The sequence below is a fragment of the Lates calcarifer genome, linkage group LG23 (assembly GCF_001640805.2).
Source record: "Lates calcarifer isolate ASB-BC8 linkage group LG23, TLL_Latcal_v3, whole genome shotgun sequence".
Taxonomy (NCBI): domain Eukaryota; kingdom Metazoa; phylum Chordata; class Actinopteri; family Centropomidae; genus Lates; species Lates calcarifer.
This window is the reverse complement of record NC_066855.1, coordinates 12,587,864-12,602,451: the sequence shown is the minus strand read 5'-3', so window position 1 is coordinate 12,602,451 and position 14,588 is coordinate 12,587,864. Positions and strand designations below refer to the sequence as shown.

Genomic DNA, 14,588 nt, shown 5'->3' with positions numbered 1-14,588 from the left:
CTTTGGATTCAAACAAACACGGCTATTGCTATGGACAGGGTATGGGGGTGGTGCAGTAGGCAACCTCACTGCTTGAGCTAAAGTCAGCATGCCTACATAAAAACTTTCATCTATTTCAGTCCCATATAAACTGACAAACTAGTAAGCTAGCAAGAAAGAAGGGGGATTTGATGCATGGACACCACAAATATCTGTACAAAATTTCACGGCAATCCATCCAATAGTTGTTGAGATATATCAGGCTGAATCAAAATAGACTGATGGACAGAATGAAGTTGCCATCCCTAGAGCCATTCAATTTAAACCACAGACATCCGTTCATCCAGTAACATATTGTGTTGTTAAATGTGGCAGATACCAGCTTTCTAGAGCTGAGTTTGGGTAAAAGAAGTTGTATTTTTATTGACACAAACAGATCTGACCATTAAACAGTGGTGATGTTCATCGACAATAAGAACTTGTAGGACAAATTGAGCTCCAAACTTCTCCCATATGGACTGCAGACGATACCTTTGAGTGACAGTGGGAGTGGATCAGGGTGGGATGCGGGGACGGGGTTGTACAGTGTGCAGGGTGTGCAGTGTAGCTGCTGTGGCCTGCAGCTGTGATACCGTGCAGATGTGTGGGAGGACACAGGCACCAGCTGACCTTGCCAGCAGTTGAAAGGCCAATGCTTCTTCAGAAGTCTGTCCAGCCTTTGAAGTGTTAGAGTGCCGGCCTGGATATCACAGGAGTGAGTCGCCATGCAGCGTTGGTAAACCAGCTCTTAACCTCTCTCCCCTCTGCTGCTCCAGAGCCTCAGAGACAGATTAGATTCTCTGTGGGCTCAGTGGACATCAAAGACGACAACCACATCAGCAAAGAGGGAGGTTGGTCAAAAAGTTTTGTAATTTCTGGATTCATTTGTAAAGTTTACATGCATTAAACAGTTTGCTTCCTTATGAGCAAAGGACAGAAATATTTCAGTGTGGTTTGATTTGCTTGTTTTGATTAAACCTTCCTTTCCAGTTTCATGCAATGTGGGGCTTATTTTCATACTTTTGATCATACTTCCCATTGGTAATAATAACATTGCACTCATTGTATATTATACTCCAAAGTAACTAAAACAACGTTTGAGAGAGCAGGAAACACAATCTGTCAGATGTCTGGCTAGGGTTTTACACAAACTTCTAGGATGGCCAAATGATGGTGAGACATAGAATTATTTGCAAACATCTGTCATAATTCACAGACCAACTTTTGCTTCAGTTTTGACCTTATTAAAATAAAACAGATCAGATGAAATGATTTGTTTACAACCTGTCTGATCATGTCTTGTCCGGTCAGATTAGGGTTGTAGTTATGTTGCCTTGTTCCCAGATCTCAGCTGTTACTTTGGTGTATACATGAACAATATGGGTACAACTGCAGCCGGGGCATCTCTGTACTTAGGCACAGCAGTGCTAACATGCTCACAGTGACAGTGCTAACAATCCTTGGTATTGCTAAAGTATAGCTAAGGCTAATGGGAATGTTTTTGCAGATGTTTGGTTATGAGAAAAGTTAAGGGATTTACTCAGTCAGCAGCTTCATCCTCTGGTCACAATCCATCCAGTGTTCACTGAGATGTTGTTCAGTCTGGACCAAAGTGTTCTTTCATAAAGCCAAGTGCGAGCTAGCTGCTAGCTTAGAATAAGATCCAGGCTTTTAACGCGTGGGAATCCAGTTGATAACATTGTTAAGAGATGAAAACTGACATCACATTGACCACATTCTCAAGCAAAAGTTAGTGAGGTCTTTTTCTTGAGCCCAATATTTCCTTGCTGTGTCAAACTGCCTGGTGTTTAATGAAACTTCTCGTCAGTGATGACTAACACATGATTAACCACTGCCTGTTACTTCCTGGCTAAAAACGGGAGACACACACATACTTTGGATTAAAGTAATTTAATAAGCACTAACCTAACCCAAACCATAAGGTGTGTGAATAAGGCAGTGTGTGTGTGTGTGAACTTGTAGCATGAGTGAGTAGAACCTGTGTGGGAGGCTACCAGGAAATCAAGAGAAGAGGAGACTGCCCCTCAAACAGCCCTTTTAAACTGTAGCAGCCACAGCACAGATGTTAAAGGTTTAGGTAACGAGCAATTAACTCCACACACCAGCAGCCAGTAAAAGAGCAGCAGAGCAGAGCAGAGCACACAGGACAGACACACACTGTGGGTAGAGTCATCACACACTGCTGGTCCACACAGGGGCTCCAAGTTTAGTAAAATGTGATAGTGGGAGGTTTTGTAAATAATACTCAGTTCTCATATGACAATTACAGGGACTAACAAATTGCTTAATATCCCTCACAGCTGGAACACTGTCTGTATGTGTCATCTATTTTTTGTTTGATGCAAAGTAACTAAATATAGAAAAACATAAATGATACAACCACATTCATTTTCACACTTCACTTTCACTCCAAATATATTGAAGACACTGCACGCTCACACAGGTGTTTGCACTTACTGTCACTGATTAGCCGCATGCTCAGGTTAAAGTTGGCAGGAAAGTGAGATAGATGTCAGGAAAGTACAAGTAGAAGTGAAATACCTGTAGGGGTGTACACAGGTGTGTAGGGCATTCAAATGAGCTAAAAACTGTGAAACAAGGGTATGACCTGTACTGAAACACATTTTGCCTCTATACATCTCAGGTTCAATCTCCTTATGGTTAAGGAGTTTTGGCCCTGCACACCCACACAACTTGGGAACATTCACTTCATTGAAACAGACAAAATATTGGCATATTCATTAATTGTTGGCTTATTTACATTGAATGTAACCTGTAATTACGGTAAGTCCGGTATGACACAAATGCAGCAGAGCACTGTCTGTACACTCCCACACAGTCCTGAGAAGAGGTCTAATCAGCTGAAAACATGTGTAAACACCTGTGTGGGAGGGCTGTAGATGTGTGGCCACCACAGCGCCCCGATCTGCACCAAACTGCGCAAAACTAACAAGTACAACTTTCCCCTAAGATTCATTAAAATGTTATTTATGTCCTGAGAAAAACCAAATAAAACCAAACACATAAATTAGTGATGACACTGAGCAGCAACCACACCTACGTATCATATAACAGCTCAGTGACAATGTGCATCACATTTTCGAGTACACACAGTCAGAAACAGAAACAGAAAGCATATGGTAACATATGGGCAAGACACAACAGTACAAGTGGAGTAATCAGCACCACATGCTTTTTGCTTATTGTCATGCTGGGCTCTCCAAGACAGCTTTCACAAATTCACCTACAGTCAGATGTGGAGGTAAAAGCCAAGGTGAAGTTTGTGGTGCTTTTTGGCATTTCGGAAGAAACACAAAACAGCATTCATAAACAACAAGACGGGTTTGTCTGAGGAAAATGGGCACTTTGCTGAGTCTTGAGTGCATTTTGATATTTTTGTGGTTTGCAGCAGAAGAAGTCAACAAACACAGCATTCATTCTTTGTTATCTCTGGCCTTTTCATACCCTTTATTTTTCTGTTCTGATGCTTTCCAGGCACCTCTCAAAAGAGATGTTATTACATGCTTATGTTTACACTTTTAAAAAGAAGATTAATCTTCTTTGCACCACTGTGCTAAATCGCTGAAAAGCATTGGTTTGACTTAACACACAGATTTCATATATGTTGTTTCAGTGCATAAAACAACAAAAGATCACAGGCTTCATGGAAAATTTGTGGGGATTCTGACTTTCAGAGCTCTTTTTTAACCTCTTTTGATTCCTGTTCAAAGGGTTATAAAGTGAAAAACGAACATTCCTGTGTTTTACAGAGTGAGGTGTCCACTTTTCACTGTGAGCTGTGGTTTTTCTCTCACTCAGGGGGGTCAGTTGACCGAGTGGGTTGAGGCCAGCCATGATTAAGCTGTGTGTTATGGCCAGTGCCACCCACCTGAAGATAATCACTGGCTCCTGGGGTATGAATCAGTGTACAGAATCTCAGTCATTTACAGCTAAGGCTGTCTCAGTCAGCCTCTGATGCTGTTTCATTACCACCTGCACTGTCATGTGAACTGAAAAATCGTTTCCCTCTGGCTCACATCGAACAGTCCGTATTGCAGTGGATACAAAAGCTGAGAGTCATATCAGTTTTGTCAAACCCTTCTCAGTTTTTTTTTCCTACCTGCCTCATCAGTGACTTGTTTAAAAAAAAACAAAAAAACCCACTAAAGATGTGATTATGGCTGATGTGGTTATTTGGGTGCTCAAAAAGTGAAAGGACAGTAATTTTGTCAATATTCCTTAATATATTCCATGACAAAGCCTCAAAGCCTCGTGGAGGATGTACTGTAGTTGCTGAATAGGAATGTATTATCTTGTTAAAGCAACATTATGCAACTCTTTTACCTTAAAATAACAGCTTCAAAATCATTTTGATGGTACATTGTCTTGAAATAAGGAGAATGGTGCCTCTGACATTCCCACTCCGTAATCCAAACGCTTATTTTTTGCATTACGTAAAATGAAAACAAAAAAGGCTTAGCCCAACAGAATTAATGACTGATTGTGGCTGCAGAGGGCGCTGTTGCTAATTGAAATTTACATTTGCTGCGTCTCAAATCAGATACTTCAGTAAAAGTAAATTACACTGCCATTTATGCTGACGATGTGTCCTTCTTCCTCAGCTGTCATTTTCACAAGATTGAAAACATGTCGCTGTCCTCCCCTTTTGCTGTGTAGCAAAGATGGTGACTGTTGAGGACAAATGTGTCCATTGTTCCAAACTCAACTTTCTGACCATTCTGAGTGCACCAAAATAACAATTGTGACTATGGGAGTATGCAAATTGATGAACTGCTGAGCACAGACACATTTTGGAAATCTTTAGACTTGATCCAAGGATCTGTGGAAAAACCTACAAGAACCCATTGTGGATCATTTCATTTTGTGGAAAGAGAGCAAGCTTTCCTGGAGAATTCACACAATTAGTTGTTTTTGTCAAAACAGTACCAGACCACTTTGGTAAAGTCTACAGTTTACTTTAATCATCATGGTCAAAATCTGAAAACAGTCATCTTCCTTATTTTCTCCAACATTACATTTACAATCACAATCAACAACCAGATATTCTCATCATTGACAGAAACAAAACAGTGGTCGTTACTGTTGTCATCATCATCACCATCATCATCAGTTTGTCATCTTAGCCATCATTAGCAGCAGCATTGAGCGAAGGTTTAATAAATTAGGAGGTACATAACAGAACACTTCAGGCTGTCAAGTCAGTCACCATAACAAAATGAGGTATATTACACTCACTTCACTTGTCAACTATCAACAACAGTTAACACTTAATTTGCATTTGAAGCAGCACATTCTGTAACACTCAAACAAATACAGTGTTGTCATAAAATACATGTACGTATATCAAAAAAGACACAAAAATACTTTTCACTTTGTCATTTATCTAAATCTGTCGACACATACCATTTCATGTTTAGCTTGTTTTTCACCAATAACCATAGTCGTCGTTAATAAGAAAAATAACTACTCTACATCAGTGCAAAAACATCAGCGAGAAAATACCATGGAAAGCTGAATTAGGGTACAGAAATACAGTGGCTGGAATCTAGGTAATGTTAATGAATGGAAGTGAATAAGGCAATGATTTATTCTGTCTGTATTGTTCAAGACATCCAAATGCCATTGTCTAAACCACCATATATTACAGAATTTAAGGCATCAGATGTCTCAGAGTGCCATACAGTACCACACAATGCATCACATATCCAAAACAACCATTCCTTCCTCTGTATTATCATAAACCCTTAAACTCATGAAAATAAAAGCAATTATATATTAACCAGTCATTTTTTTAATGTATCATCTCTTATGCTTTCAGAAAATGAACTGCAGCTACTAACATTTGGCTAACTGGGCGTCATTCATATTGATATCATTAATCATTTTGGCACTGTGTGTTCTAACTGTAGATAGATGCGGTATCTCACTGTTGGTCCCCCACATATACAGTGCAGTCTAAATGCACTGTGTCCAAATTCATTGAAAAATCCCAATTGAAGAGTATAAACTTGACAATCAGACATCCTTAAAATAAACACTCACAATATTATACTGTATTGTCTGTTTTCCAAACTGAAGTGTTGAAGCACCTTTGTCTGTCAACTCTAAGTGGAGCCCAGTCAGAAGCCATCTGATACGAACCTGTCTTCTGATACAGAGAAAAGTGGACATAATAGGGACAACATGTAGTGAGCCAGATAACACTTTGTCACTCAAGAGGGCTTATGACCTGTCTTCAAGAATTGCCTGGAAATTACTATATAGCACAATATATTTATCACTATAAGACTAAATTAATGTATAGATCTGCATCTGTTCAGCTGCTATTCCTCTATAGATATCCATCTAATTAAAAAATATACATGTTGATAATTTGTTGCCTTCTATCTAAAAATGCTATAAATGTAATCATTTCCATGGATACGTCTGACCATAAAGTTGGAGATTTAGTTATTCATGGGCAAAGCTGCTCTGGAAGCAAAATAATTTAAATTAAATTTTTAAATCTGAAAAAATCTGTGAAAAAACACACGTTTTGAGGTAGAAACAGAAATTTATATACATACATTTAGAGCTTACGATAGTGACCTTAGATGTTCCAATCCAGCCATACTGCTGGCTTGTTCTTTGTTTAGCTGACCTTCCACTATAGTGATTATACTAGCCTGTAGCTGATGGCAAGCTAGTTTGTTAGTCCTTCTACTTACAAGAATACATAACTACTATGATAACCTGATGGACAAAAGAGGTCTTTGTCATTCGTAGTTTTGAGCGAGCTACTATACAACACAGTTCAGACATGTTGTCTGTTAGGTGACCCAAAAACAAGCGATTAATCTAGATTAGGAGCACGATGATTGCCTTCGCTGAGTCTGACTAACATCCTAACTAATATTAGCGTGTCCAGTAATTTGCAAACTGTATTTATTGTGAGAGAAAATTGTGACCAGGTTGCCCAAACATATATTAGGAGCTGCTTTCAAGGTGCTGTCACAAATATCACAGTTGCACATTCACTGTGTGTTAGAAAACAGAAAGCAGAGATTGTTTCTTTAGCTCTACTATTAACTTGAGCGAAAAGATGATTTCTGCTTCCAGAGCTGCTTTGTCGTAAGAACTGTTTGTATCCTTGCATGTCGTTGTCATTGAATATCACAGGATGTCATCAGACATCATGTACATTTCCCTTTCCTGCCCTTCTTGACCAAATGTGTGAGACAGCATGAAGCAGTCTCTATGCATTACCCCTCTCTGTGAATAACAACCCGGGCAAGTACAGTTGGTCACGCTCCACTTGACTAAACAACCTGAGGGGCACATGTCAGTCATGACAGCGAAGGCAGGCAGTCGGTTTTGAAGGCCCATTTTTCCCATTAAAACTCTGCTTGGCCTGGGTCAGTAAGTTCTTCAAAATGGGTGCTGAAAGCATAAACAATGGCAATGTGTTTATACACATGAAAACACAAAGGCTAATCTTGCTTTTTCTTTCCCTTGGCCCTTACACTACTGAGGAATGTACTAAGAAATAAAAGTAGTCAAAGACCTTATTTAACAGTTAGTGTGTTTTACCCCATCAGTCCTGTAAAAAAAAAAAAAAAAAACCTGAGCCGGGCTGTGCAGCGACACTGTCTGCTATACTGTATGTTTCCATCTGTTATACAATTAGGGGATGCGATATATAATTAATTTTGGTTAGGCTAGATTTCAGTGCTACATACAGTATCAACTTATCACTTGCAAACACTTTGCACAGACTAAAACAGATATACAGCCATTGCCATTTAAAAAAAAAAAAATGAATATATAACTACAGTAATGTCAAAACAAACATATACTGCAAACTCAATATATCTCCTGTAAGGCTGAAAGCTACTCTAGTTTGAAATAATGAGGCTGTGAACTGGCCGTTCTTCTTGGGTGAGCACATCTGTCTCTCCAGGTGGATGTGAAATCTGCCATTGTTTAATGTCCTCGCAGCAAGTTCACTGCACTGATCTGCTGTTCTGGGCACTCAGTATGCAAGCACAGTGGTATTCCTGTGCAGGGATTTGCCCTTGTCTGTAGTGACTCTCTCTCTTCTTTTTTTCTTTCTTTTTTTTGGCATGTCAGACCAAATTCAAGCAGACGTGGACAGGAACAACCAATATTTATCCTCTTTTTCATTGACGATAAATCAGCTTCATATTTCCCTGACAGTTTCCAGGGGTCAACCCCTCGCACCGCCATCCCATCCCATCATTCCTCTCTCTTGTCACTCTGCCGTCGGTATGCTGTTGCCTTGGCTCTCGTGCCCACGCCCGGACGTGTTCAGGGAGCTGCGCTTCAGCAGCCTGTTGATGATGTCAGTGCACGTCTTCTTGTACTGATGTCGAAGCAGGGAGTACACGAAGGGGTCGCAGGCCGCCTTGCTATAAGCTAAGCACTTGGAGACGATTCCCCAGTGAGGATTGATAGGCACCGCTGGAAATAACTCCACGATCCTGCAGGCAAGCATAAAGAGAGGGTGGTGAGAGGCGGGGAGCCGTGGAAAGGCAACTCGACATACTGGAAAAGACATGCATGCCCTAAGCTTATTATTCAGAAACAGAAATACATTTGCAAGACATTGTTACCCATAACATCATCTTTTTTTTGTTGGGGGCAGGGTGCTTCTTTACAAGTAGTTGTGTAAAGAACCAGTATTTATTTCTGAAAAGTAATCGCCTTAGAAGTATTCTGTATTAAGTTATTGTTTGCAATCACTCACAAGATAAAACACAGGCAGCCATCAAGTGAAACAGCATGAGGAGTTTGCCCCTCTTTTTCGCATGTGTGTGGATTTATAGTGTGAGGCTACTTTTCGCCTCATTTCTCATTTGCAGCCAGCAGCATTTCATGTCAAAAAGGCAAAGGCAGAGCCATCGGAGGAATAAAACAGACCTGTCTAAGCAGTAATGAGTGTCTGGAAAGAAGCCAATTAAATTCGGCTGTTATTTAATATAGTATAAGACTGAGGGCTAAGCAGAAAACCTGAAAGGACAGAGGACAGTGAGTTCTTCTGCAGTGTAAGAGGGGAAAAAAAAACTCTCATGAACTGAAAATACTGTATATTTGGTTTGAAGGGTCACCTAACGAGCTTTACAGTCTCGCCTGTTGTCTGCGTCCCAGAGTTGCTCATCTTAGTCATGCTCACACAACATAAAACTTTTCGTCAAGCGTTAAAATATTTTACCGCATGTGGTGTCATAAAAGGTGTAAAAAAAAAAAAAAAATGTTAAAATCGCTGATCCTCTACTCTTGCACTCTGTATGATTACCCCATCCACAATCGAGCTCTGTCAGCACATTAATACTGGCCTTCCATGGGCCAGTAGCCATCACTGGCATTTGCCCACACACTCCACAGCACCACAGTGAACAGGAGGTTAAGTCAGCTGCCACACCGCACAGCAGGGTTTTCACTACACGCACATGATGACCCTGACAACAAATGAGCACTAGAGAGGCAGCGGAGGAGCTTTTAGCGTAATATATTCAGATTGTAATTAGTAAACTGCCATTTGCAGAATGAGAGCATGTACGGTGCTGCTGTGGTCATTCATTACTGACAGTTCACTGAAAATGCAACAAATTGGAGCTGCTTATGTTCTGAGTGGCTGGAAAACTCAGTGACACAACCTGGTTTCAATTCAAAACTCCAGCTTCTTCCAATTAATTAGAGATGTTAATGAGCAATGTTTATTATTTACATTTGGCTAAAATGATTTCTTAAAGGGCCAGGTTGTTTCCAGTATCATCTTTGTGGTTAGTATAAACAATAACAATGTTTTCTGTATTATACCAACAGAAAATGACACTGTCAATCAAACGGTGACTTGACAAGGCCAGTGCCGATTAAATTTAAAAAAAGAGAGAGAGGAAGATGTTTTTCAAGAGTAGTTATTTTCTGTTTTCTGATGTGGTCCTGGAGCTGTTTCAATGCCATCCGCAATTAGTTTAACATCTTTTTGAGCCACGAGCAGCTCCTCCATTTCCATGTGGCATTGTATTGTGGGCAAATAATGTCCATCAACAGTACATTTTATAATTTACATGTCTTGAGTACATTTTAATTTGTCACTTTTTCAGTTGTATGCCCAGATTGGTGACAAATAAAATGAATGAATGGTTTGATGAGTATGAAAATGCTCCATCCATGTGGCAGACAAGGTGCACTGAAGCTGTGCTGGTGGTTTTTTACTCGTTACTGTATGTATTGATGCTCTCATCTCCTTTGTATAACTTTTAACTTCTACAAGTAAAACTCACATGTCCTACTCACACCTCACACCTTTTCTCTCACTCTCTATGGGGCCTCATTTAACATCCTCTCTTTGTCCAGTGATTGATGCAGGTGGATTCTACCTAACTAACTGATACGCACCCACTGAACTTGAGGAGAAAAGTGCCAATGCAGCAGTAACAGGGGAGCCGAGGCATATTACTTATCACAAGGTCAGCCAATCTCATCTTCCAACTCTGGCCGGTGTGGGGAGGAAGCACAGACAAGGCAGCAAAGAGGAGGAAGTGTGAGGCAGCTGACAGGAGAGGACGGGAGAAGTGGGGGTGGGTGGGGGTTTGGGGGATACCAGCAAAACAAAAGGGCTACCTACGCCGCAGTGTGTGCCAGCACGGCTTCCCTCTCCTCCCTCTCCCCCCGAAGCTCACCTTGTGATCACATAGGGAGCGAAGCAGAGCATGAAGGTGCCGATGAAGGTGCTGATCTTCCTCGTCGCTCTCTGTCGTCGCCTCTTCTGCTCCTCCAAGCAACGCTGACGAACGCTGGAAACACAGAGGGTTTAATGGGTTTATAATCAGGTGGGACGCACTCAGGGAATACCTCAAAGTGTCTCTCGATATCTCATAAAAGACAGTGAGGGGTGTGCATACTTCTGTCCATTCCTGCTGCCCAGGGGTTAAACAGGGAAGGAGCCAGCAGAGGCTGAGCTGAGACAGAATAATTGATTTATCCTAAAGCCACTTTTGTAATACAAAGTGAGGATCCCTACTATCCCAGAATTACAATTTCAACACTTGCTGTGTGTGCACATGTGACTTTAGGCGTGAACCATGTCTGTGATGTCATGATGAAACACTGCTATAAGTACTAGTTCATGAAAATGAGGTCATGAGTGTGAGTAAAGACAGCCAGGAGTGTGAACACCAGCATGCACCTAATAGAGAGTAGCTGTGATCTACGGTCTCTCTCTGACACACACACACACACACTCAGACAACACATTGCTATTTTTTTTAACCCATACTGCATGGAGGTAGAGTAAAGCAATCACTCTGGATGACATTTCAATTTAATCAGATATTGTGTCCCTTCTGAATATTATGAGGACACAATTCAAATGTCAGTGCAAAGCACCATTAACTGTACTTTTGTGTTCTGAACCACAGGTACAGAACAGTGTTATTTCAGGTTTTAAAAGCAGCGTGAAGAGGAATGATGGCACCAGCCACACTTACTATATTCCTCCCAGTGACAGGAGTTGACAGGAGTCCCCCCCCCTCAAACCCACCCACCCACCCCCCTCTTTTTGGTCTCAGGGTCGGTTTGTACAGTTTGTTCTTTTTCTTCTTCTGAGTGAACAATCTTGAAATTGCCTTATTATAGGCTTTTTCACAACAAATCTACATTACAGAAAGCTATAGCATCAGTAGTAAGAGGTGTATTGTGCAGGCGTAATACAATCAGGTGTAAGGAATTAAATGAGCTCACCTGGGGTGTATATCCACCAGCAGCACCAAAGTTTGCATTGTAATGACGTCGATCCTCTTACAGTGAAACCTCGCCACTTTAAGCACTTTGAGGTATGTGACACATAACACTATAAAAGACAGGAGAAAGGTGAAGGAGTGGAAAAAGACGGTGAAGATAACAAACTGGGTCCGACTGCTCGCTCTGGGGTTGGAGAGCGTGCAGGACGCGTAAAGCCGGTGGTATCCCACCCAGGAGAGGCAGGTGGCCACGGTGGAGAAGGACATGGAGTGCGCCCACGTGTACCCGAGCACAAACGCCGCGTCTTTGTGGCGCATTTTGGAGTGGTACCTCAGTGGGAACACCACCGCGATCCACCTGTCGATGCTCAGAGCTGCCATGCTCAGCATCGAGTTGGTGGACAGGAAGGTCTCCAGGAATCCCACGATCTGGACAGAAGCCGTCTCCTCCCGGCTGAGCCTTGCTGACAAGTCCCACCAAAGTGAGCGGCATGTTGGACACGGTCAGCAACAAGTTGCAGAAGGTGAGATTTAGGTTGAACAGACCGGGAACCTGCTTGCGGATCTCCGGGTTGTACAGAAAGCAGATCAGCACCAGGACGTTGGACAGCAACGACACTATAATAATCACAACCACCAGCACAGAGAGAATTACCTCCGCAGTGTCCATCCTGTGGGCCCCGAAACTCACTTATCCCCACTTTTTGTGCACATATCCATTCTTGCTTTGCTGCTGCAAAATGACATTAATCACCCATAACCGTGTCCATGCATCCCCAGATCTTTCCAGCGGTGGAGATCCCCTCTCTCTCTCTCTCTCTCTCTCTCTCTCTCTCTCTCTCTCACTCTCTTTCCTCCACTACATTGTCTCTGCGCTCGAGCCAGCAGAGATGATCAGGAGGATTCCTGCATGACAAGAAGTGTGTCTGAGGATTCGCGTGGTCGATCTCCTCCGTTTCTTTCCTGTAAACTTCTACAGGAAACAAGCTCTCGTGCCAAAGCTGCTCTATTCTGGCACTGCGTCTTGCAGTGGGGTTTTGTCGTCCTGTGATGCGCTCTTGAGGCATCACCCCTCCGCACACACTGCACAGTGTGTGGGCTACTTGATCTCTCCCCCGTCTTCTCTGAGAAACAGTCAAAGACAAAGAACATTAACAAGAATAAAGTGGGTGTTCTTAGTAGAAAAAAAAGAATTGATTCCCCTCAGAGTTTCCTTCCTTGCGCATAGTCAAAATTTAATCTTTGCTGAAAAATTGCGATTTAACACTAAATGACACATCTGTAAAATGAGTAAAATGATTTCATCTGTTCAGTTATTGAACTCTGAACACCATTGTTATGATTATTCATTCTGAATTATATAGGCATTACAAGAAGCCATCATTGTCTAATGGATGCAAGGTGTATTTATTTTCTTTTCAAAGGAGACCTGGCCAAGAGGACAGCAGTGTCATGACAGTAAATACATGACACAATATCTAGTTAAAGAAAACTGCCAGACACTGCACAAAAGAGCAACACGCAACATCTTGTTAGGAAGACATCATCACAAAAAAAAAAAAAAAACATGCTGATGCAAAAGCAGCTGTCAAGTGATATTTTTTTTCACTCTCAAGATTTATTTATTTATTTTTTTAAACAAACTGTTTGATAAAAGACACATGAATTCATGTTGATGTGGTTCAGGTCTGGTTGCATAGCTCTGGACCATCATTGCATTCCAGCAGCATCTCATCCTCCTCATGCTTTACTCAAATATCTTCACTAATTAAGTCTGCTCTGTCAGATTGATAAGGAGCAACAACATCTTTTGCTTTCCCCCTGGAGGCCTGGATGACGCCCCCGCGCTCTGCTGCTGCCCCTCTGGACCTGAGTGTGGAGAGGTGCCCCCCCCCCCCCCCCAGCCTCTGAAGCGTGGGACTCATTGGAGTGTGCTGCGGCACGTGAGCCACTGGGAGCTGGAGCAGGGTGAGGTGGTGGTTGTAGTTGCAGTAAGGGGAGGGATGTGTGTGTGTGTGTGTGTGTGTGTGTGTGTGTGTGTGTATGTGTGTCGGGGGGTGGGGGTCCGGAGTGAGAGTGTGTGGGCGGAAAGAAGAGTTATTGGTACTGCAACACACATGCACACGGTATTTGACTGTGGAGATGTGATGCAGTGCATTAACACCACTTCCTACTTTCCACTTCCACTTTCTCCAGCAGGGGTAAAGGGTGGGGTGGGGCAAAATAAGGGGGTGGGGGGGGGTTGCCTTGAATGTAAGGCTCATTAAAATGCCACTCTGTTATAGTGTCTGAGGAGTACATGGGGCTGATGTTTGCTCTTGATGCAAAGAGAAGGCGGCTGCCGGGGGGAGGACAGACAGCCCTGCCGGCTGCTGGGTGTTATTAAGCTGAAATGCAGCCCCATCTTGGTCCTGAGTAAGGCTTCGGCTATGATAGATGCATTCCCAGCATAATACTCTCACATGTCATGGGGCAGTCAGCCCCTTTGGAAGAGAGGCACAATCAAGCGCTGTCATGCAAGAGCCTGTGCAGCTCTCTCCTGTCAGTTCTGGGGGCCTTATCAGCACTAGAGCCACCAGTTGATCTCAGGCACAAGTGCAGCTTCTTGTAGGCATCACTTTAATTATTCTTTTCATAATTAAATGCCAAAGTCACAGACAATAGTGCCCGTGAAAAAAAAGTCACACTAAAAATATAACTTTTGGTGATATGGATGGATATGAATAATGTGCTCTAGCTGGAAAATTTTCTCCAAAATCAGTCTGAACAAAGACACAAACATCC

At 42.2% G+C, this 14,588-nt stretch overlaps 1 protein-coding gene across 1 annotated transcript; it reads right to left on the bottom strand.

The window, feature by feature from the left end:
- Positions 1 to 5,011: 5,011 nt before the first annotated feature.
- LOC108899051 (G-protein coupled receptor 26) lies at positions 5,012 to 12,873 on the bottom strand. Its single transcript, XM_018699315.2, is given in 4 exon segments — positions 5,012 to 8,540; positions 10,746 to 10,859; positions 11,806 to 12,236; positions 12,238 to 12,873. Coding segments are annotated over 4 exon segments (1,011 nt in total). The 5' UTR covers positions 12,475 to 12,873; the 3' UTR covers positions 5,012 to 8,311.
- Between the last annotated feature and the right edge of the window lie 1,715 nt (positions 12,874 to 14,588).